This window comes from Scyliorhinus torazame, chromosome 17, assembly GCF_047496885.1.
Source record: "Scyliorhinus torazame isolate Kashiwa2021f chromosome 17, sScyTor2.1, whole genome shotgun sequence".
NCBI classification, from domain to species: Eukaryota; Metazoa; Chordata; class Chondrichthyes; order Carcharhiniformes; family Scyliorhinidae; genus Scyliorhinus; species Scyliorhinus torazame.
In genome coordinates, this window is record NC_092723.1 from 109,004,630 (window position 1) to 109,029,701 (window position 25,072).

The following is a 25,072-nucleotide window of genomic DNA, read 5'->3' on the forward strand; positions in this document are numbered from 1 at the left end:
CCCAAAGGTGCGGAATCCTCCGCCCCTTCAGCGGCCGAGCCCTAACCTTGAGGAGCTAGATCTGCGCCGGACTGATTTCCGCCCCGCCAGCTGGCGGGAAAGGCCTTTGGTGCCCCGCCAGCTGGCGCGGAAATGATATTGCCGGGCGGCACATGCGTGGGAGCGTCAGGCGGCCCGCTCACGGCATCCCCGCGCATGCGCAGTGGAGGGAGTCTCTTCCGCCTCCCGCCATGGTGGAGACCGTGGCGAAGGCGGAAGGAAAAGAGTGCCCCCCACGGCACAGGCACAGGCACGGCACAGATCGCGGGCCTGGCCACCGTGGGCCCCCCCCCCCCAAACCGGGGCCAGATCGCCCCGCGCCCCCCCCAGGACCCGCCCGTGCCGCCTTGTCCCGCCGGTAAGAGAGGTGGTTTAATCCACGCCGGCGGGACAGGCATTCTAGAAGAGGAACTTCGGCCCTTCCGGGCCGGAGAATCGCCGGGGGGGCCCCCGCCAACCGGCACGACGCGATTCCCGCCCCCGCCGAATATCCGGTGCCGGAGAATTCGGCAACCGGCCGGGGTCGGGATTCACGCCAGCCCCCGGCGATTCTCCGACCCGGTGGGGGGTCGGAGAATCGCACCCCAGATTCTCAATCTTTAATTTTGGAACTGTTAAGGACTCTGATGTCTGCTATGCCATCCAACTCCCTTTTTGTAATGTCCAGTGATGATAATGCACAAGTCTGGTTGCTTTACCACATTATCCATGTAATGTTTTCTACCTTTAAGCAGTTGAAGTCCTGAAGTCCCCACAGTTTGACAGTCCCATCTGCTGAAGAAGTGGCTAGGATCTGATCCATAGGAGAAAACTGGACAGACCAAATCCCACGCTTGTGCCCTCGAAACACTCCCACAAGTGAGAAATCAGACGTTGACCAAAGCTTTGCTGTTCGGTCCTGGGAGCCTGTAGCCACTAGCTTGTCATTAGGAGAGACTACCACACTGTTTATATCCTAGGAAATAATAAACAAATAAGATTGCTATAAGAACAAAGCACAGCTTCATTTTCTGATGTTTAACAAGCAAAGAGTATCGTTATCAATGGAATATCCTACATAATTATCACATTTTTATAAAATACCTTTACTATAATAATAAACATCCCAATACGCTTCACAGAGGTTTAATGCCAAGCCAAAGGGGATATTATGAAGGATGAACCAAAGCTTTTGAGCATGGCCTTTAAAGAGGAATGCGCAGTGCAGTGGTTTAAGGGACAGAATTGCAGAGCTAAGCATTCTGAAGGCATGGCTGCCAATGGTGAGACAGAGTGTGGGGTGGTGGGGTGCAGAACGGGGTCAGTCAAGAGGAGAGGCTAAAGGTGAAATAGGGTAGTGAATCTGTGGAGGCTGGGTTGTTAAGTACGTTCAAGGGTGAGATAGACAGATATTTAATCAGTAAGGGGATCAACGGTTATAGGGATAAGGTGGGAAAGTGGATTTGAGGATTTATATCAGATCAGCCATGATCTCATTGAATGGTGGAGCAGGTGCGATGGGCTGAATGGCCTACTTCTGCTATGTCTTATGGTCCTGTGAACTGGAAGGCTGATGGAGATTACAAAATGTGTCGGGGGCAGGGGGAGCACGGTGGGGGGTGAGGCCATGAACATAAACATGGTAATCTTATAAACGAGGGGTTTTGGAGGGCCAGCAGCTACTGTGCATCAATGAAGGTAGGATGTATAAACAAGACATGGATAAGCAGGATAGGATATGAGTAGCAGTGATTTAAATCATTTAATTCATTCATGGGATGTGTGTCGCTGGCAAAGCCAGCATTCGTTACCCATTCCTAATTAACCTAGTTGCAGCCAGATGGGCTGAAATAGAGGTGAATGTCAGAGCTGGAAGTTGGCACTTTGTAATGTAAAGTTTATTGGGTCAGGTTCTTGGCTCCAATTCAAAATTTTGAGGACGCAAACTATCTCAAACTGGAGATAGCAGCCATGATGGTGGGTGGAATCGGTGGCATAGGTATGGAGTTTGTCTGAGGCGTGAGGACAATGATTTAAACCGTCTCAATACAAAACTGGAAGAAATCGCAGCCTAGTCAAGCAGTGAATGACTGGCCAGCAGTCCTGGCAGCACTGGCAGTGGAGGGGAGGGGAAGTGAGATGAGGGAGGTCAAACTGGCTGCGCTACATTCTGGAGGAACTTGGGAGGAAATAAGTAAAGCCATTACTAGGCAATGCTTAAACAGTAGGAAGGGACGTGAATGGAACCAACCGAGGGCAGCTCCACTGCGCTGTAAACGTCTACGTTCAGCAACCTGTGATCGGCCTGTTTTTGATTTCTTCTTCACCAAAGCAGTTTAGTGTTCGTCATTGCTTAGGCACCAATATAAGGTCATGACACACGATTCCTACCTTGTCGTGCACCTTCTCAGTCAAATCAGCATGAAGGATTTCAGGTTCTGTAATTTTTTCATTATCGTTAACCCCCAGGGATTTTGCAAGAGGCCCACAGCTTTAAGGTGCAATCCTGGCTACCACTGACGATGAAACCTTCTTTCAATCTGCAATGTGAAAATCATTGGGTAAAAAGACAAGTCAGAACTAAGAATTCGCACACAATATTGAAGTCTGCAATCAAGTCGTAGAATACAGAAATCCATTGTTAATATATTCATTGTCAGATAACAATCAAATTATCAATTTGGAGCTTTAATAAATCCTTTTACCACCTTCAACTGAGGACAATAAATCTATGAACAAAGAACAAAGAAATTACAGCACAGGAACAGACCCTTCGGCCTCCCTTCCTGCGCCGATCCAGATCACTTTATCTAAACCTGTCACCTATTTTCCAAGGATCTACTTCCCTCTGTTCCCCCGCCCATTCATATATCTGCCTAGATGCATCTTAAATGATGCTATCGTGCCCGCCTCTACCACCTCCGTTCCAGGCACCCACTACCCTCTGCATAAAAAACTTTCACGCACATCTCCCTTAAACTTTCCCCCTCTCGCCTTGAAACCATGACCCCTTGTAATTGACACCCCCACTCTTGGAAAAAGCTTGTTGCTATCCACCCTGTCCATACCTCTCATAATTTTGTAAACTTCAATCAGGTCCCCCCCTCAACCTCCGTCTTTCCAACGAAAACAATCCTAATCTACTCAACCTTTCTTCATAGCTAGCACCTTCCATACCAGGCAACATCCTGGTGAACCTCTCTGCACCCTCTCTAAAGCATCCATATCCTTCTGGTAAAGTGGCGACCAGAACTGCACGCAGTATTCCAAATGTGGCCTAACCAAAGTCCTATACAACTGTAACATGACCTGCCGACTCTTGTACTCAATACCCCGTCCGATGAAGGCAAGCATGCTCTATGCCTTCTTGACCACTCTATCGACCTGCGTTGCCACCTTCAGGGTACAATGGACCTGAACTCCCAGATCTCGCTGTACATCAATTTTCCCAGGACTCTTCCATTGACCGTATAGTCCGCTCTTGAATTGGATCTTCCAAAATGCATCACCTTGCATTTGCCTGGATTGAACTCCATTTGCCATTTCTCTGCCCAACTCTCCAATCTATCTATATTTTGCTGTATTCTCTGACAGTCCCCCTCGCTATCTGCAACTCCACCAATCTTAAATAATTTTTATTATTAAAGGTTTTCATAAAATATCAATAACAAAATGAGAAAGAAAAAAGAACCCAACAGGGTTAAGTACAAAACACAATCTAAAAAAGCAACCCCCCAAACCCCTCCCCCCGTACCTAAATAATAAATTAACATTAACACCCCGACTTAAGACAACAGGTGTATACACCCCCTCAGACCCTTCCAGTGTAAATAACATAAACAAAAATAAAGTAAACCCCCCCCCCCCCCGAGCTGCTGCTGCCATTGACCAATGTCTCGCGTTCTGCCAGAAAGTCGAAGAACGGTTGCCACCGCCTGAAGAACCCTTGTACCGACCCTCTCAAGGCAAATTTCACCCTCTCCAATTTAATGAACCCTGCCAGATCGCTGATCCAGGATTCCACGCTTCGGGGCCTCGTATCTTTCCACTGAAGGAGAATCCTTCGCCGGGCTACCAGGGACGCAATTCCGGACTCTTTCGCCTCCTGCACTCCCGGCTCCTCTGCCACCCCAAATATTGCGAGCCCCCAGCCCGGTTTGACCCTGGATCCTACCACCCTCGACACCGTCCTCGCTACGCCCTTCCAAAATTTCTCCAGCGCTGGGCATGCCCAGAACATATGGGTGTGATTTGCTGGGCTCCCTGAGCACCTAACACACCTGTCCTCACCCCCAAAGAACCTGCTCATCCTTGTCCCGGTCATGTGTGCCCTGTGCAGCACCTTAAACTGTATGAGGCTGAGCCTCGCGCATGAAGAGGAAGAGTTCACCCTCCCTAGGCCCGAGAGCACCCTGTCCTGTACTGTGTGTGGCAGTAGCCGTGGGCATTCCACCACCTGCCGTCTGGCAAACGCCCTTACCTGTAAGTACCTGAAGGTGTTCCCCGGGGGGGAGCCCGTACCTCTCCTCCAGATCACCCAAGCTCGCGAACTTCCCGTCCACAAACAGGTCCCCCAACTTTCGTATGCCTGCCCTGTGCCACCCAGAAAACCCTCCACCTGTTCTTCCTGGGGCTAACTGGTGGTTCCCCCGTAATGGGGTCCACGCCGAGGCCCTAACTTCCACCCTATGCCGCCTCCACTGCCCCCAAATCTTGAGGGCCGCCACCACCACCGGGCTCGTGGTATACCTCCTTGGAGGGAGTGGCAGCGGTGCCGTTGCCAGCGCCCCCAGACTCATACCCACACAGGACGCCGTCTCCAACCTCTTCCATGCAGCCCCCTCCCCCTCCATCACCCACTTGCGCACCATTGTGACACTGACGGCCCAGTAGTACCCACAGAGGTTGGGCAGCGCCAGCCCCCCATCTCTACTCCGCTCCAGGAACACACTTCTCACCCTCGGAGTCCCTCGCGCCCACACAAACCCCATTATACTCCTGTTAACCCGCCTGAAAAAAGCCTTCGGGATAAACACGGGGAGGCACTGGAACAGGAACAAAAACCTTGGGAGCACCCTACCCGCCGGGGACAGCGGCAACGCGTCCCACCTCTTGAACTCCTCCTCCATTTGCTCCACCAGCCTTGTAAAGTTAAGCCTATGCAGGGCCCCCCAGCTCCTGGCCACCTGGACCCCCAAATATCTGAAACTCGTCTCCGCCCTTTTTAGTGGGAGCTCACCAATCCCCCTCTCCTGGTCCCCTAGCTGAACTACGTACAGCTCGCTCTTCCCCATATTGAGCTTGTACCCCGAAAAGTCCCCGAATTCCCTAAGCATCCTCATTACCTCTGGCATTCCTCCCACCGGGTCCGCCACATACAGCAGCAGGTCGCCCGCATAAAGCGACACCTTTTGCTCCTCCCCACCCCGCACCAACCCCCTCCAGTTCCTCGACTCTCTCAGTGCCATAGCCAGGGGTTCAATCGCCAGTGCGAAGAGCAGGGGGGGACAGGGGACACCCCTGTCTCGTCCCTCGGTGCAACCGAAAGTACTCAGACCTCCTCCTATTTGTGGCCACACTCGCCATCGGGACCTGGTACAACAGCCTAACCCACCTGACAAACCCCTCCCCAAACCCGAACCTCTTCAGCACCTCCCACAAGTACCCCCACTCCACCCTATCGAAGGCTTTCTCAGCGTCCAATGCCACCACTCTCTCCGCCTCCCCCTCCCTCGCCGGCATCATGATAACGTTCAAAAGCCTCCGCACATTCGCGTTCAACTGTCTCCCCTTCACAAACCCAGTCTGGTCTTCATGGATGATCTGCGGCACACAATCCTCAATCCTCGTGGCTAAGACCTTCGCCAGCACCTTGGCATCTACATTTAGCAAGGAAAACTCCACCAATCTTAGTATCATCTGCAAACTTGCTAATCAGACCACCTATACCTTCGTCCAGATCATTTATGTATATCACAAACAACAGTGGTCCGAGCACGGATCCCTGCTGAACACCACTAGTCATCCTTCTCCATTTTGAGACACACCCTTCCACCACTACTCTGTCTGTCTCCTGTTGCCCAGCCAGTTCTTTATCCATCTAGCTAGTACACCCTGAACCCCATGCGACTTCACTTTTTCCATCAACCTGCCATGGGAAACTTTATCAACCGCCTTACTGAAGTCCATGTATATGACATCGACAGCCCTTCCCTCATCAATTAACTTTGTCACTTCCACTTCCGGTTGCGGCTATGCGGAGCTAAGCCGCACGATTCGGCAGCTCCCGCTATTACGGACTTTCGGGCTCATTGGAGGAGCCCCAACGGAATTTTTTCGAACACAACCCGTGGGGAAGGGAAGAGAGAGGTCCCCCTCCAACTTTTATGGACTGGACCAGAAGTGCAACGGCCAAAAAAGCAGCATTGGAGCAGCGGGAGAAGCGAGGGAAAAAAATCAAAATGGCGGCGGCCAGGGACAAAGCGGAGTGCGGGCCGGAGCTGCAGGAGTTCATCAAGCGCTGCTTCGAGGAGCTGCGCAAGGAGATGCTGGCAGTAATTGAAGGACTAGGGATAACCCAGAAGGCCCACGAGGTAAAGATCCAGGAGGTACAGAAAAGAGTTAGTGAGAATGAGGACGAGCTCTTGGGCCTGGCGGTGAGAGTAGAGCAGCACGAGGCGCTACACAAGAGGTGGGCGGTAAGACTCGAAGACCTGGAGAACAGGTCGAGGAGAAAGAATCTGCGGATCCTGGGTCTCCCAGAAGGAGTGGAGGGAGCCGATGCCGTGGCATACGCGGGCACGATGATCGGGGCGATGATGGGCGCGGAGGCCCCTTCGAGGTCGCTGGAGCTGGACGGGGCACACCGGGTGCTGGCGAGGGAGCCCAAGGCAAATGAGCCGCCAAGGGCGATGGTGGTGAGATTTCACCGGTTCACGGACAGAGAGAGAGGGTCCTGAAATGGGCCTAGAAGGAGCGGAGCAGTAATTGGGACAATGCAGAGATCCGAATATACCCGGACTGGAGCACGGAGGTTGCAAAGCGGAGAGCGGGTTTCAACCGGGCCAAAGCGGCGTTTCACCGGAAAGGAGTGAAATTCGGAATGCTGCAGCCAACGTGACTGTGGGTCACATACAAGGACCAACACTATTACTTTGAAACGCCTGAAGAGGCGTGGACCTTCATACAAACCGAAAAGTTGGACTCTAACTGAGGGTTTGTGATGGTGGGGGGGATGTTTGAGGTTTGATGTGTGATGGTTGTTGTATATAGGGGGTCAATCACGCGCAGGAAATGTTACATGGGCTGGGGGAGAGAGACAAGGCCGCGACAGGAGCTGCACCAGAGGGGGTGGGGCAGGCTTTGGAAAGCGCGGGGTTTTTTCCCGCGCGCGGGAAGAAAGGCGGGAAGGGGAACGAAGGAACGCATATTGGTTGGGAGACTCCCACACGGGGAGGTCAAAGGGACGGCGGGGGAAGCCGGGGTCAGCTGACTTACGGGAGTGATATGGGGGGTGCAAAAAAGCTAGACAGGGGTCTAGCGGGGGGAGGGGCGGGGGGGTTGCTGCTGCACTGGCCGAAAGGGAATGGGACACAGAAGAGAGAAGAGGTGGTCGGGATGGGCGTCCCCCGGCTGGTGAGGGAGACGCGGATACGGGACTGGGGGGGGGGGGGTGAGAGCCCCTCCAATCCGGCTGATAACGTGGAACGTGAGGGGCCTGAATGGGCCGGTGAAGAGGGCTCGAGTGTTCGCGCACTTAAAGGAACTGAAGGCAGACGTGGTCATGCTCCAAGAGACACACCTGAAGGTGGCGGATCAGATCAGGTTAAGAAAGGGATGGGTAGGACAGGTATTTCACTCGGGACTGGACGCGAAGAATAGAGGGGTGGCAACATTGGTGGGAAAGCGTGTGTCATTTGAGGCCAAGACTATCGTAGTGGATAATGGAGGGAGATATGTGATGGTGAGTGGTAGGTTGCAGGGGATGTGGGTGATGTTGGTAAATGTATGCGCCCCGAACTGGGATGATGCTGGATTCATGAAGCGCATGTTGGGGCGCATTCCGGACCTGGAGGTAGGAGGCCTGATAATGGGAGGAGACTTCAATACAGTGTTGGACCCAGCACTGGACCGCTCCAGATCAAGGACTGGAAAGAGGCCGGCGGCGGCCAAGGTGCTTAGGGGGTTTATGGATCAGATGGGGGGAGTGGACCCATGGAGGTTTGCAAGACCGCAGGCCAGGGAATTTTCTTTCTTCTCCCATGTGCACAAAGCCTACTCCCGGAGAGATTTTTTTGTTCTGGGCAGGGCAGGGCAGGGGACGGAGTATTCGGCCATAGCCGTTTCGGACCATGCCCCGCACTGGGTGGAAATGGGGCTGGGAGAGGAGAGTACCAACGCCCGCTGTGGCGGCTGGATGTGGGACTGCTGGCAGATGAGGTGGTGTGTGGGAAGGTGAGGGGGTGTATCGAAAGGTACTTGGCGGCCAACGACAACGGGGAGGTGCGGGTGGGGGTGGTATGGGAGGCGTTGAAGGCGGTGATCAGGGGAAAGCTAATCTCCATCAGGGCTCATAGGGAGAAGACAGAGGGCATGGAAAGGGAGAGGTTAGTGGGGGAGATTTTGAGAGTGGACAGGAGATACGCAGAGGCCCCTGAGGAGGGATTACTTGGGGAAAGACGACGGCTCCAGACGGAGTTTGACCTGTTGACCACAGGGAAGGCGGAGGCACAGTGGAGGAAGGCGCCGGGGGGGCGACCTACGAGTATGGGGGAAAGGCTAGTCGTGATGCTGGCACAACCAGCTCCGTAAGAGGACGGCAGCGAGGAAATGGGGGGAGTCAAAGATGGAAGGGGAGCCATGGTTCGGAGTGTGACAAAAATAAACAAGGTATTCAAGGCCTTCTATGAAGAGCTGTACAGATCCCAGCCCCCAGCGGGGGAAGAGGGGATGAGATGATTCCTAGACCAACTGAGATTCCCGAGGGTGGAGGAGCAAGAGGTGGCTGGTTTGGGGCACCAATTGGGTTGGAGGAGCTGAGCAAGGGTTTGGGGAGTATGCAGGCGGGGAAGGCCCCCGGGACCGTGACGGGTTCCCGGTGGAGTTCTACAGGGAAGTACATAGACCTGTTGGCCCCGCTACTAGTGAGGGACCTTTAATGAGGCAAGAGAGTGAGGGGACTCTGCCCCCGACAATGGTCGGAAGCGACAAATTTCTTTGATCCTAAAGCGGGCCAAGGGCCCCACTGCAATGTGGATTATACAGGCCGATCTCGCTCCTCAATGTGGATGCTAAGTTGTTGGCAAAAGTGCGGGCCACCGAGGATCGAGGACTGTGTCCCGGAGCATGATCCACGAGGACCAGACGGATTCGTAAAGGGCAGGCAATTAAACACTAATGTGCGGCAGCTCTTAAGCGTGATGATGATGCAATCGGAGGAGGGTAGAGGCGGAGATAGTGGCAGCTATGGACGCGGAGAAGGCCTTTGACCGAGTAGAGTGGGAGTGCCTCTGGGAGGTGCTGCGTAGGTTTGGGTTCGGGGGAGGGTTTATCAGTTGGGTTTAAGCTCCTTTACAGAGCCCCGGTGGCGAGTGTAGTGACGAATCGGCGGAGGTCGGAGTACTTTCGGCTGTACCGAGGAACGAGGCAGGGGTGCCCCAAACGAGGCAGGGGTGCCCCCTATCCCCCCTGTTGTTTGCATTGGCGATCGAACCCTTGGCCATGTCATTGAGGGAGTCTAATAAATGGAGGGGGTGTGGTCCGAGGGGGAGAAGCGCATTGGGTGTCGCTATATGCGGATGACCTGTTGTACGTGGCGGATCCAATGGAGGGGAAGGTGGAGGTCATGCAGACTCTAAGGGAGTTTGGGGAGTTTTCGGGCTATAAGCTCAATGTAGGGAAGAGTGAGCTCCTTGTATTACAGGCAGGGGACCAAGAAAGAGGGATAGGGGACCTACCGCGGTGGAGGGGAGCTTTCGGTGTCTGGGGATCCAGATAGCCAGGAGGTTGGGGACCCTACATAAACTGAATCTGACGAGGTTGGTGGAGCAAATGGAGGAGGACTTCAAAAGATGGGACATGTTACCGCTCTCGCTGGCGGGTAGAGTGCAGTCAGTCAAAATGGGTGGTCCTCCGAGGTTTCTGTTTGTGTTTCAGTGCCTTCCCCATCGTGATCACCTAGGCCTTTTTAAGAGAGTAGGTAGGGAGTATAATGGGGTTTGTGTGGGCGAATAGAATCCCGAGGGTAAGGAGAGGGTTCCTGGAACGCAGTAGGGACCGAGGAGGGTTGCGCTGCCAAACCTAGGGAGCTACTACTGGGCAGCAAATGTGCCGATGATCCGCAAGTGGGTGATTGGGGTGAGAGGGGGCGGCATGGAAGATGGATGGAGATGGCGTCCTGTAAAGGAACGAGCCTGGGGGCGTTCGGTGACGGCACCACGCTTCCGCTCTCGCCGACAAGGTACACCACGAGTCTGGTGGTGGCGGCAAACGCTAAGGATCTGGGGTCAGTGGAGACGGCACAGGGGTGCAATGGGAGCCTCGGTGTGGTCCCCGATCAGGGGTAACCACTGGTTTGTCCCGGGGATGATGGACGGGGGGTTCCAGAGCTGGCATCGGGCGGGGATTAGAAGAATGGGGACGTTTGTGAGCCTAGGGGCACTGGAGGAGAAGTTTGAGATACCCCCGGGAAATGCTTTTAGATATATGCAGGTGAGGGAATTCCCATTGCTCCCGGCACAAGAAATTCAAGACAGGGTGATCTCGGGTGTATGGGTCGGGGAGGGCAAGGTGTCGGCAATATACCAGGAGATGAAAGAAGAGGGGAAACGCTGGTAGAGGAGCTGAAGGGTAAATGGGAGGAGGAGCTGGGGGAGGAGATTGAGGAAGGTCTGTGGGCTGATGCCCTAGGTAGGGTTAATTCCTCCTCCTCCTCGTGTGCCAGGCTCAGCCTGATACAATTTAAGGTGGTCCACAGAGCGCACTTGACGGGGGCGAGGTTGAGTAGGTTCTTTGGGGTAGAGGACAGATGGGGAAGGTGCTCAGGGAGCCCGGCGAACCATGTCCATATGTTTTGGTCATGCCCGGCACTGGAGGGGTTCTGGAGAGGAGTGGCGGGAGCAATATCTCAGGTGGTGAAAGTCCGGATCAAGCCAAGCTGGGGGCTAGCAATCTTTGGAGTAGTGGACGAGCCAGGAGTGCAGGAGGCGAAAGAGGCCGGCATTCTGGCCTTTGCGTCGCTAGTAGCCCGGCGAAGGATCTTGCTAATGTGGAAGGAGGCGAAGCCCCCTAGCGTGGAGTCCTGGATAAACGACATGGCTGGGATCATAAAGCTGGAGAGGATTAAGTTTCCCTTGAGAGGGTCTGCGCAGGGGTTCTACAGGCGGTGGCAACCGTTCCTAGACTATCTCGTGGAGCGTTAGAGGAAGGTCGGTCAGCAGCAAGGCGGGGGGGGGGGTGGGGGGGGAGATGAGCAAGAGATAACATGAAGGGTTGGGGAAACTGGCACGTGTGGGAGAGAGCCAGTGTACAAAGCTATGTAAATATACCATTTTGCCATGTATATATCTTGCTCAGTGCGGGGGGTTATTGTTTGTAAGGGAGAAAAATTGTGTTAAAAAACTTTAATAAATATATATATTTTTTAAAACTTTTAGTCACTTCCTCAAATAATTCTATTCGGTTTGTAAGGCATGACCTTCCCTGCACAAAACCATGCTGCCTATCACTGATAAGTCTATTTTCTTCCAAATGTGAATAGATCCCATACCTCAGTATCTTCTCCAACAGTTTGCCTACCACTGACGTTAAATTCCCAGGTCTATAATTCCCTGGATTATCCCTGCTACCCTTCTTAAACAAAGGGACAACATTAGCAATTCTCCAGTCCTCCGGGACCTCACCCGTGCTCAAGGATGCTGTCATGTGAGAGTACCTTTAAAACATGGATGTTTAAGCAATGTACCTTTAAGAAAACAGTGATGTCAGAGAGTGGGTGGAGCTGAGGTCGGGTCAGCCATTTTGCAGTTTAGTTGTGCAGTTTTGAAAAAGAGCTTGTGTGTGTTTGGGTGTTTCCAGAGAGCTGCAGTTTGAAAAAGCAGCTTGTGTGTGTCTGTGTGTTTCCAGAGAGCTACAGTTTGGAGGAAAAGAGCTTGGGAAGTGTCTGTGTTTGCAGTGAGCTGGATCTCTGCCATGAAAGACTATCTCTGGATAATTTTAGTGATTTAAACTCATAATAGTAAAACCTTTAACCTGAAGTGATTCTGTTTAAAGGTGTTAAGTCTCTTGGAAGTTTGAAGGAACATTTTGAGGAATTATTTACTGTTGCAATATTTTCTGAGTTATCTTTGAAGTAAGGAGTGTTAAGAGATCCAATGTTTATTTAAGATGTCAAGTTGAGTTCATGGAATAAACAGTGTTTTGTGTTTAAAAACCCACGTGTCCATAATTGTAATCCCACACCTAGGGAACAAGCTGTGTGCTAGGAAAAGCAACAAATACATTAAAGGGAGAGGTTGGTTGAACTCCATGATACATTTCGGGGTTCTGAAAACGCCTCGCCATAACAATTGGGATAAAAGTCTATCTATTGGATTGGCTTTTGTGAACTTAAAGACAGTGAAGGATTGTTGCTTTTCCGGTGTGGTATTTTAGTTTAAGTGGGGAGAGTGTTGTGAACAATGGCTCTTTCAGAGGCTCAGAAGTTTTTGGGGGTGGAGAATGTCACACGTAGTACTTTACGGACAGAAACGAAAAGCTGACTGTTAGATTTGGCAAGAACATTGCAGTTAGCATTACCTGACAAAATGCGAAAAGATGAGGTAATTATGGCGGTGGTTAAGCATTTAAAGCTGCCTGAGATAGAGTTTGACTCATTGAAATGGCAAAAATTCAGTTGCAAATTAAACAAATGGAACATGAGAAAGAATTAAAGCGGCTTGAATACGAGAGTGAGAGAGAGGAAAAAGAAAGAGAAAGAGAGAGAGGAAAAGAAAAGGAGAGAGATGAAAGGAGAAATTAAAGAATAGCCCTAGCAGAACAAAACGAAAAAGAAAGGGAGGTACAGATCAGGGAAAAAGATAAAGAGAGGGAGTTTGAACTTCAGAAAATGACCATGAAACATGACAATCAGTTAAAATTGGCAGACGTAAAGGGAAACGTACAGTTGGATGACAGTGATGAGGATAGTGAGAAAGAGCGTCATAGTCGAAGGCTTGGTGGGGATCTATTTAAATATGTCCAAGCATTGCCAAGGTTTGACGAGAAGGAAGTGGAAGCCCTTTTTCCTTTCATTTGAGAAGGTAGCTAAACAAATGAAATGGCCACAGGGCATGTGGGTGTTACTGATTCAAACAAAGCTGATAGGTAGAGCTAGTGAAGTGTTTGCATCACTACCGGAGGAGGTATCTGGAACGTATGAGGAGGTGAAGAAATCCATCTTAAGTGCATATGAGCTAGTGCCTGAAGCTTACAAACAAAGGTTTAGAAATTTAAGGAAAGAATTTGGTCAAACATACATGGAGTTTGAAAGGGAGTTTGAAAGGTTCAAACAAGAGTAATTTTGAAAGGTGGTAAGGGCTTTGAAAATAGACAAAACGTATGAAGCTCTCAGAGAAATTATACTTTTGGAGGAGTTTAAAAATTCAATTCCTGATGTGGTGAGAACTCATGTGGAAGAACAGAGGGTTAAAACTGCGAGATTAGCAGCGGAAATGGCCGATGATTGTGAATTAGTGTATAAATCAAAGCTTGGTTTCCGACATCAGTTTCAGCCGGTGAGGGATAGAAACTGGGGACATGAGAAATACTCAAGTGGTAAAGGTAAAGGTGATCTGATGGGAGACAATAAAGAGAGTGTACCTCAGATTAAAAAAGAAATCCAGGAGGGTGGAAAAGAAATGAAAAGTTTCAGATGTTTTCACTGCAACAAACTAGGCCATGTAAAGTCACAGTGTTGGTGGTTGAAGAAAAGCACTGGGAAGGCTGATGTGGTAAAACAGGATAAGACAATGGGGTTTGCGAGAGTGGTAAAGGAAAGCCCAAGGGAAGCAAAGGAGGTGCAAACGATTGTTCAAGAAGTAATTGATAAGAAGGTGCCAGATATCTTTAAAGAATTTACTTGTGTGGGTAAAGTTTACTCATTTGTATCAGGAGCAGGTAAAGAAGTCACAATTTTAAGAGATACAGGGGCTAGTCAATCGTTAATGGTAAGAGATGAGGAATTATGTAGTTTGGAAAGAATGTTGCCAGAAAAGGTGGTGATATGTAGAATTCAGGGTGAGAGGAGTAGCGTTCCATTATATAAGATAAGGTTGGAAAGTCCAGTGAAGAATGGTGAAGTGATAGTAGGAGTAATAGAGAAACTATCCTGTCCAGGAATACAGTTTATCTTGGGTAATGATATAGCTGGATCGCAGGTGCGAGTGATGCCTACTGTGGTTGATAAGCCATTGGAAAATCAGACAACTGAAGTGCTGAAGGACGAATATCCTGGGATTTTTCCGGATTGTGTAGTAACAAGGTCGCAAAGTCACAGGTTAAGACAAGAGGAGAAATCAACGAGTGAAGATGAAGTTTAAAAAAATATATATATTTATTAAAGTTTTTTAACACAATTTTTCTCCCTGACAAACAATAACCCCCCCGTAACAAAATAACAAGAAATCACACTGAGCAAGATATATACACGGCAAAATGGTATATTTAAATAGCTTTGTACACTGGCTCTCTCCCGCACATGCCAGTTTCCGCAACCCTTCATGTTATCTCTTGCTCATCCAACCCCCCAAGCAATCACCCATTCCCCCCCCCGATCCACTCCCAGGACGTTGACGTCGTCCCCCGCCCCCGGGTTGCTGCTGCTGCTGACCGACCTTCCTCTAACACTCCGCGAGATAGTCTAGGAACGGTTGCCACCGCCTGTAGAACCCCTGCGCAGACCCTCTCAAGGCAAACTTAATCCTCTCCAGCTTTATGAACCCAGCCATGTCGTTTATCCAGGCCTCCACGCGAGGGGGCTTCGCCTCCTTCCACATTAGCAAGATCCTCCGCCGGGCTACTAGGGACGCAAAGGCCAGAATGCCAGCCTCTTTCGCCACCTGCACTCCCGGCTCGTCCACTACCCCAAATATTGCTCGCCCCCAGCTTGGCTAGGCCCGGACTTTCACCACCTGAGATATTGCTCCCGCCACTCCTCTCCAGAACCCCTCCAGTGCCAGGCATGACCAAAACATATGGACATGGTTCGCCGGGCTCCCTGAGCACCTTCCACATCTGTCCTCTACCACAAAGAACCTACTCAACCTCGCCCCCGTCAAGTGCGCTCTGTGGACCACCTTAAATTGTATCAGGCTGAGCCTGGCACACGAGGAGGAGGAATTAACCCTACCTAGGGCATCAGCCCACAGACCTTCCTCCATCTCAACCTCTAGCTCCTCCTCCCATTTACCCTTCAGCTCCTCTACCAGCGCTTCCCCCTCTTCTTTCATCTCCTGGTATATTGCCGACACCTTGCCCTCCCCGACCCATACACCCGAGATCACCCCGTCTTGAATTTCTTGTGCCGGGAGCAATGGGAATTCCCTCACCTGTCGCCTCACAAACGCCCTCACCTGCATATATCTAAAAGCATTTCCCGGGGGGTATCTCAAACTTCTCCTCCAGTGCCCCTAGGCTCGCAAACGTCCCGTCAATGAACAGGTCCCCCATTCTTCTAATCCCTGCCCGATGCCAGCTCTGGAACTCCCCGTCCATCCTCCCCGGGATAAACCAGTGGTTACCCCTGATCGGGGACCACACCGAGGCCCCCATTGCACCCCTGTGCCGTCTCCACTGACCCCAGATCCTTAGCGTTGACTCGTGGTGTACCTTGTCGGCGAGAGCGGCAGCGGTGCCGTCACCAACGCCCCCAGGCTCGTTCCTTTACAGGACGCCATCTCCATCCTCTTACATGCCGCCCCCTCTCCCTCCATCACCCACTTGCGGATCATCGCCACATTTGCTGCCCAGTAGTAGCTCCCTGGGTTTGGCAGCGCCAACCCTCCTCGGTCCTTACTTCGTTCCAGGAACCCTCTCCTTACCCTCGGGGTCCTATTCGCCCACACAAACCCCATTATACTCCTACCTACTCTCTTGAAAAAGGCCTTTGTGATCACGATGGGAAGGCACTGAAACACAAACAGAAACCTCGGGAGGACCACCATTTTGACCGACTGCACTCTACCCGCCAACGAGAGCAGCAACATGTCCCATCTTTTGAAGTCCTCTTCCATTTGCTCCACCAACCTCGTCAGATTCAGTTTATGTAGGGCCCCCCAACTCCTGGCTATCTGGATTCCCAGGTACCGAAAGCTCCCCTCCGCCCTCCTCAGCAGTAGGTCCCCTATCCCTCTTTCTTGGTCCCCTGCCTGTAATACAAAGAGCTCACTCTCCCTCTCCATGCCCTCTGTCTTCTCCCTATGAGCCCTGATGGAGATTAGCTCTCCCCTGATCACCGCCTTCAACGCCTCCCATACCACCCCCACCCGCACCTCCCCGTTGTCGTTGGCTTCCAAGTACCTTTCGATACACCCCCTCACCTTCCCACACACCACCTCATCTGCCAGCAGTCCCACATCCAGCCGCCACAGTGGGCGTTGGTCCCTCTCCTCTCCCAGCCCCAGTTCCACCCAGTGCAGAGCGTGATCCGAAACGGCTATGGCCGAATACTCTGTCCCCTCCACCCTCGGGATGAGCGCCCTGCCCAGAACAAAAAAATCTCTCCGGGAGTAGGCTTTGTGCACATGGGAGAAGAAAGAAAATTCCCTGGCCTGCAGTCTTGCAAACCTCCATGGGTCCACTCCCCCCATCTGATCCATAAACCCCCTAAGCACCTTGGCCGCCGCCGGCCTCTTTCCAGTCCTTGATCTGGAGCGGTCCAGTGCTGGGTCCAACACTGTATTGAAGTCCCCTCCCATTATCAGGCCTCCTACCTCCAGGTCCAGAATGCGCCCCAACATGTGCTTCATGAATCCAGCATCATCCCAGTTCGGGGCGTATACATTTACCAACACCACCCACTTCCCTTGCAACCTACCACTCACCATCACATATCTCCCTCCATTAGCCACTACGATAGTCTTGGCCTCAAATGACACACGCTTTCCCACCAATATTGCCACCCCTCTATTCTTCGCGTCCAGTCCCGAGTGGAATACCTGTCCTACCCATCCCTTTCTTAACCTGACCTGGTCCGCCACCTTCAGGTGTGTCTCTTGGAGCATGACCACGTCTGCCTTCAGTTCCTTTAAGTGCGCGAACACTCGAGCCCTCTTCACCGGCCCATTCAGGCCCTTCACGTTCCACATTATCAGCCGGATTGGAGGGGCTCTCACCGCCGCCCCCCCACCCCCCCCCCCCCCCCCCCCCCCCCATCCCCCTCCCTCACCCTCCAGTCCCCCAGCCGGGGGACCCCTGTCCCGACCACCTCTTCTGTGTCCCATTCCCTTTCGGCCAGTGCAGCAGCAACCCTTTTTCCCCCCCCTTCCCCCCCTCCCCTCCCCCCCCGCTAGATCCCTGTCTAGCTTTTTTGCTCCCCCCATATCACTCCCGTAAGTCAGCTGACACCTGCTGACCCCGGCTTCCCCCGCCGTCCCTTTGACCTCCCCGTGTGGGAGTCTCCCAATCAATATGCATTCCTTCGTTCCCCTTCATGCCCGCAGGAAAAAAAAACGCGCTTTCCAAAGGCTGCCCCGCCCCCTCTGGCGCAGCTCCTTGTCTCTCTCCCCCAGCCCGTGTAACATTTCCTGCGCGTGATTGACCCCCGATATACAACAACCATCACACATTAAACCTCAAACATCCCCCCCACCCTCAGAAACCCTCAGTTAGAGTCCACCTTTTCGGTTTGTATGAAGGTCCACGCCTCTTCAGGCGTTTCAAAGTAATAGTGTTGGTCCTTGTATGTGACCCACAGTCGCGCTGGCTGCAGCATTCCGAATTTAACTCCTTTCCGGTGCAACACCACTTTGGCCCGGTTGAAACCCACTCTCCGCTTTGCAACCTCCATGCTCCAGTCCGGGTATATTCGGATCTCTGCATTGTCCCACTTACTGCTCCACTCCTTCTTGGCCCATTTCAGGACCCTCTCTCTGTCCGTGAACCGGTGAAATCTCACCACCATCGCCCTTGGCGGCTCATTTGCCTTGGGCTTCCTCGCCAGCACCCGGTGTGCCCCGTCCAGCTCCAGCGACCTCGAAGGGGCCTCCGCGCCCATCATCGCCCCGATCATCGTGCCCGCGTATGCCACGGCATCGGCTCCCTCCACTCCTTCTGGGAGACCCAGGATCCGCAGATTCTTTCTCCTCGACCTGTTCTCCAGGTCTTCGAGTCTTCCCGCCCACCTCTTGTGTAGCGCCTCGTGCTGTTCCACTCTCACCGCCAGGCCCAAGAGCTCGTCCTCATTCTCACTGACTCTTTTCTGTACCTCCTGGATCTTTACCTCGTGGGCCTTCTGGGTTATCCCTATTCCTGCAATTACCGCCAGCATAGGCGCCAGCATCTCCTTGCGCAGCTCCTCGAAGCAGCGCTTGATGAACTCCTGCAGCTCCGACCCGCACTCCGCTTTGTCCCCGGCCGCCGCCATTTTGATTTTTTTTCCCTCGCTTCTCCCGCTGCTCCAATGCCGCTTTTTTGGCCGTTGAACTTCTGGTCCGGTCCATAAAAGTTGGAGGGGGACCTCTCTCTTCCCTTCCCCATGGGTTGTCTTCGAAAAAACTCCGTTGGGGCTCCTCCAATGAGCCCGAAAGTCCGTAATAGCGGGAGCTGCCGAATCGTGCGGCTTAGCTCCGCATAGCCGCAACCGGAAGTCCCGAGGGAAGATGAAGTTGAAGTGCAATTATCAGAAACGATTTTTGATCAATGGTTGAAAAAGAACAAGAACAGGCAGTGGATGAGGCAGATATTTTTAGTTTAGGAAAATTGGCGGAGTTATAACAGAAAGATGTAGAAATAAAACAGATATATCAGAAAGCATATACGGAAGAGGAATCTGAGAGTATACCAGAGCGTTACTACTGTAAAAATTATGTCTTGATGAGAAAATGGAGACCTGTACATATGCAGGCGGATGAAAAGTGGGCAGAAGTTCATCAAGTAGTATTGCTGGTAGGGTATAGAAAGGAGGTGTTGCGAGTTGCACATGAGGTACCAGTGGGAGGTCATTTGGGAATAAGGAAAACTCAAGCTAAAATCCAGAAACATTTTTATTGGCCTGGACTACAAAAGATGTAGTTAAATTTTGTCAATCATGTCACACATGTCAGGTGATAGGGAAACCTCAAGCAGTGATAAAACCAGAACCCTTAATACCCATTCCAGCATTTGAGGACCCTTTTACGAGGGTCCTAATTGATTGCGTAGGACCGCTTCCTAAAACAAAAAGTGGGAATCAATATATTTTGACTGTAATGGATGTGTCTACTAGGTTTCCAGAGGCCATTCCAGTACGTAATAGTACAGCTAAAAGGATTGCGGAGGAGTTACTTAAATTCTTTACTAGATATGGACTACCCACAGAAATTCAATCGGATCAAGGAACAAATTTTACTTCAAAGTTATTCAAAGAAGTTATGGATAGCTTAGGAATAAAACAATTTAAATCAACTGCGTACCATCCAGAATCACAGGGAGCGTTAGAAAGGTGGCATCAGACATTAAAGACAATGTTGAGGGCGTATTGTCAAGATTATCCAGAGGATTGGGATAAAGGAATCCCATTTGTATTGTTTGCAATTAGGGATGCACCTAATGAGTCTACCAAATTTAGTCCTTTTGAACTAACTTTTGGTCATGAGGTAAAAGGACCACTTAAATTGATTCAGGAAAAATTGGTGGGTGAGAAATCGGAAATTACACCATTGGATTACGTGTCAAATTTTAGGGAACGATTAAATAGAGGTGAATTGGCTAGACAACATTTGAAAGTTGCACAAAATGTGATGAAATGGGTAGCGGACAAGAAATCCAAAGTTCGTAGTTTTGCCAGTGGGGATAAAGTTTTAGTGTTGTTACCAGTGGTAGGGGAGCCTTTGAAAGCTAGGTTTTGTGGACCGTATCAGATTGAAAGGAAATTAAGCGAGGTGAATTATGTGGTAAAAACACCAGATAGAAGGGAGACTCACCGAGTGTCATGTGAATGTGCTTAAAAGGTACTTTGAAAGGGAAGGAGAGAAAAAGGAGGTTTTAATGATTCTAACGCAAAGTGACAAACCAAATCCAAATGACTGTAAATTTGACATACCTCAAATTAAATTGGAAAATGAGGATGTTCTTAAAAATTGGGATGAATTGTTAAGTTACATTCCAGAGGAAAAACAAACTGACCTGAAAGAGTTATTGGTATCACATGGGCAAGTTTGTAGAGATAAATTGGGAAGTACGAAAATGGTGTAGATGTGGGAAATGCTGTTCCTATCAAACAACATCCATATGGACTTAATCCTTTAAAATTGGCACAGGTTAACAGAGAGATTGAGAGTATGCTGAAGAATGGCATAATTGAAGTGGGTTGCAGCCAATGGAGCTCACCCATAGTGATGGTACCTAAACCAGATGGTACCCAATGGTTGTGTGTGGACTATCGAAAGGTGAATGCAGTTACAAGAACGAACTCTTATCCTGTCCCACCATTGAAGGATTGCATTGAGAAGGTAGGACAATCTGCTTTTATTTCCAACTTCCAGACATGGAAAGAACATTTAAAACATCGTATGGAGTTCTTCGATCGACTTCAGGAGGCGGGTTTGGTGATGAACCTAGCCGAAAATGAATTTGGAGAAGTCCAAATCACTTTCCTTGCGGAGTTTCCGATACCCTCAAGGCGAAGGGAAATAATGCGATTTCTTAGCATGAGTGGATTTGATCGAATGTTTGTGCAAAAGTTTTGTGGCGCGATTACTCCACTGATGGACTTGTTAAAGAAACGTCAAAAAATGTCAATGGACCGCGGACTTTCAACAGGCATTTGACTGCCTGAAAGCTGTGATCACCAATGCTCCTGTATTGGAGAATTGCAAGGGGCTCTGTGGTCAGATTGAACTAAATTATCTGATTCTGAAGAGAAATGCTGAGGAGTAGAGGAATGGATGGATCGTGCAGAGACTTTGTTCAAAGAGACTGTCAATCGAGAAGGATTTTGGTTGGAGGAAGAAGAACAAAGAAAAATGGACTATATTATTATACCTGTTTGAGTCTGTTGTTTTCTTTAAATGAAAATGTATATTTACTGTGTGCATTTTTTAGTGGATAGTGCAAAAGTGAAAAATGAAACCATCTTGAAGTTGATGGTTTTTTGTTTTTTTTCTTTGGGGGGGGGGGGGGGGAAGAGGTGTCATGTGAGCACGTTTAAGACATGGATGTTTAAGCAATGTACCTTTAAGAAAACAGTGATGTCAGAGAGTGGGTGGAGCGGAGGTCGGGTCAGCCATTTTGCAGTTTAGTTGTGCAGTTTTGAAAAAGAGCTTGTGTGTGTGTATGTGTGTTTCCAGAGAGCTGCAGTTTGGAGGAAAAGAGCTTGGGGAGTGTCTGTGTTTGCAGTGAGCTGGATCTCTGCCATGAAAGACTATCTCTGGATCATTTGGGTGATTTAAACTCATAATAGTAAAACCTTTAACCTGATGTGATTCTGTTTAAAGGTGTTAAGTCTCTTTGAAGTTTGAAGGAACATTTTGAGGAATTATTTACTGTAGCTATAATTTCTGAGTTATCTTTGAAGTAAGGAGTGTTAAGAGATCCAATGTTTATTTAAGATGTCAAGTTGAGTTCATGGAATAAACAGTGTTTTGTGTTTAAAAACCCACGTGTCCATAATTGTAATCCCACACCTAGGGAACAAGCTGTGTGCTAGGAAAAGCAACAAATACATTAAAGGGAGAGGTTGGTTGAACTCCATGATACATTTTGGGGTTCTGAAAACAATGCTGCAAAGATATCTGTTCAGGCCCCAGCTATTTCATCCCTCGCTTCCCTCAGTAACCTGGGATAGATCCCATTCGGACCTGGGGACTTGTCCACCTTAATGCCTTTTAGAATACCCAAAACTTCCCCCTTCCTTATGCCGATTTGACCTAGAGTATTTAAACATCCATCCCTAACCTCAACATCCGTCATGTCCCTCTCCTTGGCGAATACCGATGCAAAGTACTCATTAAGAATCTCACCCATTTCCTCTGACTCCACGCATAAATTCCCTCTTTTGTCTTTGAGTGGGCCAATCCTTTCTCTAGTGACCCTCTTGCTCCTTATATACGAATCAAAGGTTTTGGGATTTTCCTTAACCCTGTTAGCCAAAGATATTTCATGACCCCTTTTAGCCCTCTTTATTGCGCGTTTGAGATTTGTCCTACTTCCCTGATATTCTGCCAAAGCTTCATCAGTTTTAAGATCTTATGTATGCTTGCTTTTTCACCTTAGCTAGTCTCACAATTCCACCCGTCATCCATGGTTCCCTAATCTTGCCATTTCTATCCCTCATTTTCACAAGGACATGTCTGTCCTGCACTCTAATCAACCTTTCCTTAAAAGACTCCCACATTTCAAATGTGGATTTACCCTTAAACAGCTGCTCCCAATCCACATTCCCTAGCTCCTGCCGAATTTTGTTATACTTGGCCTTTCCCCAATTTAGCACTCTTCCTTTAGGACCATTCTCATCTTTGTCCATGAGTATTCTAAAACTTACGGAATTGTTCTAAGGTATGTTTTATTTTCAAGTAAAAATGAAGGTGAAAGCTCCTGAGGTGGGATATGAAAAGTTAGCTACTGAAAACAGCAACATTGCCTCATCTTGAAGTGAAGTGTGGAAGTGATGATCACTCTATTTAAAAGTTCCCTTCAGAGGGAGAGCTGTCTTATAAAGATACAGATTTAAACAATCAACCTTCTAATGCATGCTACCGGCTACTTCAAATTAATCTACAAAAAAAAGCCCTTACATGTAGATTGTGCCTTTAACATGAAACACCCCAAGGTTCTTAAAGGCTTTAAGGGTTATGGTGTTCGGGCCAGAAAGTGGAGCTGAGTCCACAAAAGATCAGCCATGATCTCATTGAATGGTGGAGCAGGCTCGAAGGGCCAGATGGCCTACTCCTGCTTCTAGTTCTTATGTTCTTCACAGTAACAAAATTCGACAAGTCACATAGGGAATGATCCCAGGAATGGTAGGCCTAACATACGATGAACGTCTGAGGATCCTGGGATTATATTCATTGGAGTTTAGGAGGTTGAGGGGAGATCTAATACAAACTTACAAGTTAATGAATGGCTTAGATAGGGTGGACGTTGGGAAGTTGTTTCCATTAGCAGGGGAGACTAGGACCCGGGGGCACAGCCTTAGAATAAAAGGGAGTCACTTTAGAACAGAGATGAGGAGAAATTTCTTCAGCCAGAGAGTGGTGGGTCTGTGGAATTCATTGCCAGAGGGCGGTGGAGGCCGGGACGTTGAGTGTCTTTAAGACAGAAGTTGATAAATTCTTGATTTCTCGAGGAATTAAGGGCTATGGAGAGCGGGTAAATGGAGTTGAAATCAGCCATGATTGAATGGTGGAGTGGACTCGATGGGCCGAATGGCCTTACTTCCGCTCCTATGCCTTATGGTCTTATGGAATGTCAAGAGCTTGGTTTTAAAGAGCATCTTAACAGAGCTAGGGTTAGAGAGGTGGCAAGATTTAATCAGGGAATTTCAGAGCGGAGGGCCTGGCAGCTGAGGGCATGCAGCGAAAAGCGAAGCAATTAAAATTTGAAATGTGCACAAGGCCAGAACAGGAGGCATGATGGCACAGTGGTTAGCATTGCTGCCTCACAGAGCCAGGGACCTGGGTTCAATTCCGGCCTTGTGTAACTGTCTGTGCTGAATTTGCACATTCTCCATGTGTCTGCGTGGGTTTCCTCAGGTGCTCCGATTTCCTCCCAGTCCAAAGATGTGCACATTATGTGGCTTGGCCATGCTAAATTGCCCCTTAGTGTCCAAAGATGTGCTGATTGGGTGGTGTCAGAGGGATAGGGCAGGGGAGTGTGCCGAGGTAGGGTGCTCTTTCAGAGCGTTGGTGCAGACTCGGTGGGTCGAATGGTCTCCTTCTATACTGTTGGAATTCTATGGTTCTATTCGAGAAGTACAGAAGAGGCTGCAGAGATAAGTGATGTGGACACATGAATGCTAATTTTAAAATTAAGCCATATTAGCAGTGTTTTCATAATTTCAATTACAGACATGCAAGGGATCATAGAATTTAGGATCTTGCAGCAAAAAAGTTTTTGAGGCTTGCATTGAAAAAAAAAACTTTCAAAATACTCATACCGTGAGCAGGAAATAATACCAACACCGTGGGCATGTCCGAGACCTTGCGCCACACAATTCACTTCTCCAGTCCCCTGGTCCATTTTCCAGATTCTAATGGTTCTGTCCTGAAACACAGAAGGAAAATGATAAAAAAATAAAAACTATTAACCCCCAAATAAATCTTTAAACTTAGATCAATTTTACTTGAAAATAAAACATACCTTAGAACAACTGGCAAATTTGGTGCCTTTCTTGAATACATCCAGGGATAATACAGTATCTAAAATAAAAAATAAGACTTTCTCTAACTCAGGGTATAAATTTGGTACTCAACATGAAACAAATTCCTCACTTTAGCTCATAACTTTAATGTAGGTTACTCTTTTGTTTTATTGCAAGACTTTTAAACACTAATATCAGCAATATTAGCCTGATGACTGGGAAAACATGCAAACACCAGTAAGCAGCAATGGCCAGAACTGAAGAAAGAAAAGTTAATTAAAAATTGTCTTTTACAGCAAAATACAAATTCAATGCATACACGCCCTATAATCTTGACAGATTTTATATAAATTACAGCTATTCAAGATAATGGCAATCCAAGGAAAAACTGTTGTGTTTCATCCACTGATCCCAGAATATTTCTGGACAAAGCATTTAAATTAGCTGAAGTGATTAGATGCGTTTCGCTAACTTAAAAAGTCCCTGAAATGGGAGTTACACCCACAACCTTCCGACTCAGCG

General features: G+C 49.4%; 1 protein-coding gene across 1 annotated transcript in view; it reads right to left on the reverse strand.

The window, feature by feature from the left end:
• The window catches only part of tbl3 (transducin beta like 3), a 123,858-nt gene that overhangs the window by 57,824 nt on the left and 40,962 nt on the right, over window positions 1-25,072 (reverse strand). The window contains 5 exon segments of the mRNA XM_072480857.1: window positions 764-994; window positions 2,410-2,502; window positions 2,504-2,558; window positions 24,347-24,453; window positions 24,550-24,608. Coding sequence (XP_072336958.1) covers window positions 764-994; window positions 2,410-2,502; window positions 2,504-2,558; window positions 24,347-24,453; window positions 24,550-24,608 — 545 coding nt within the window.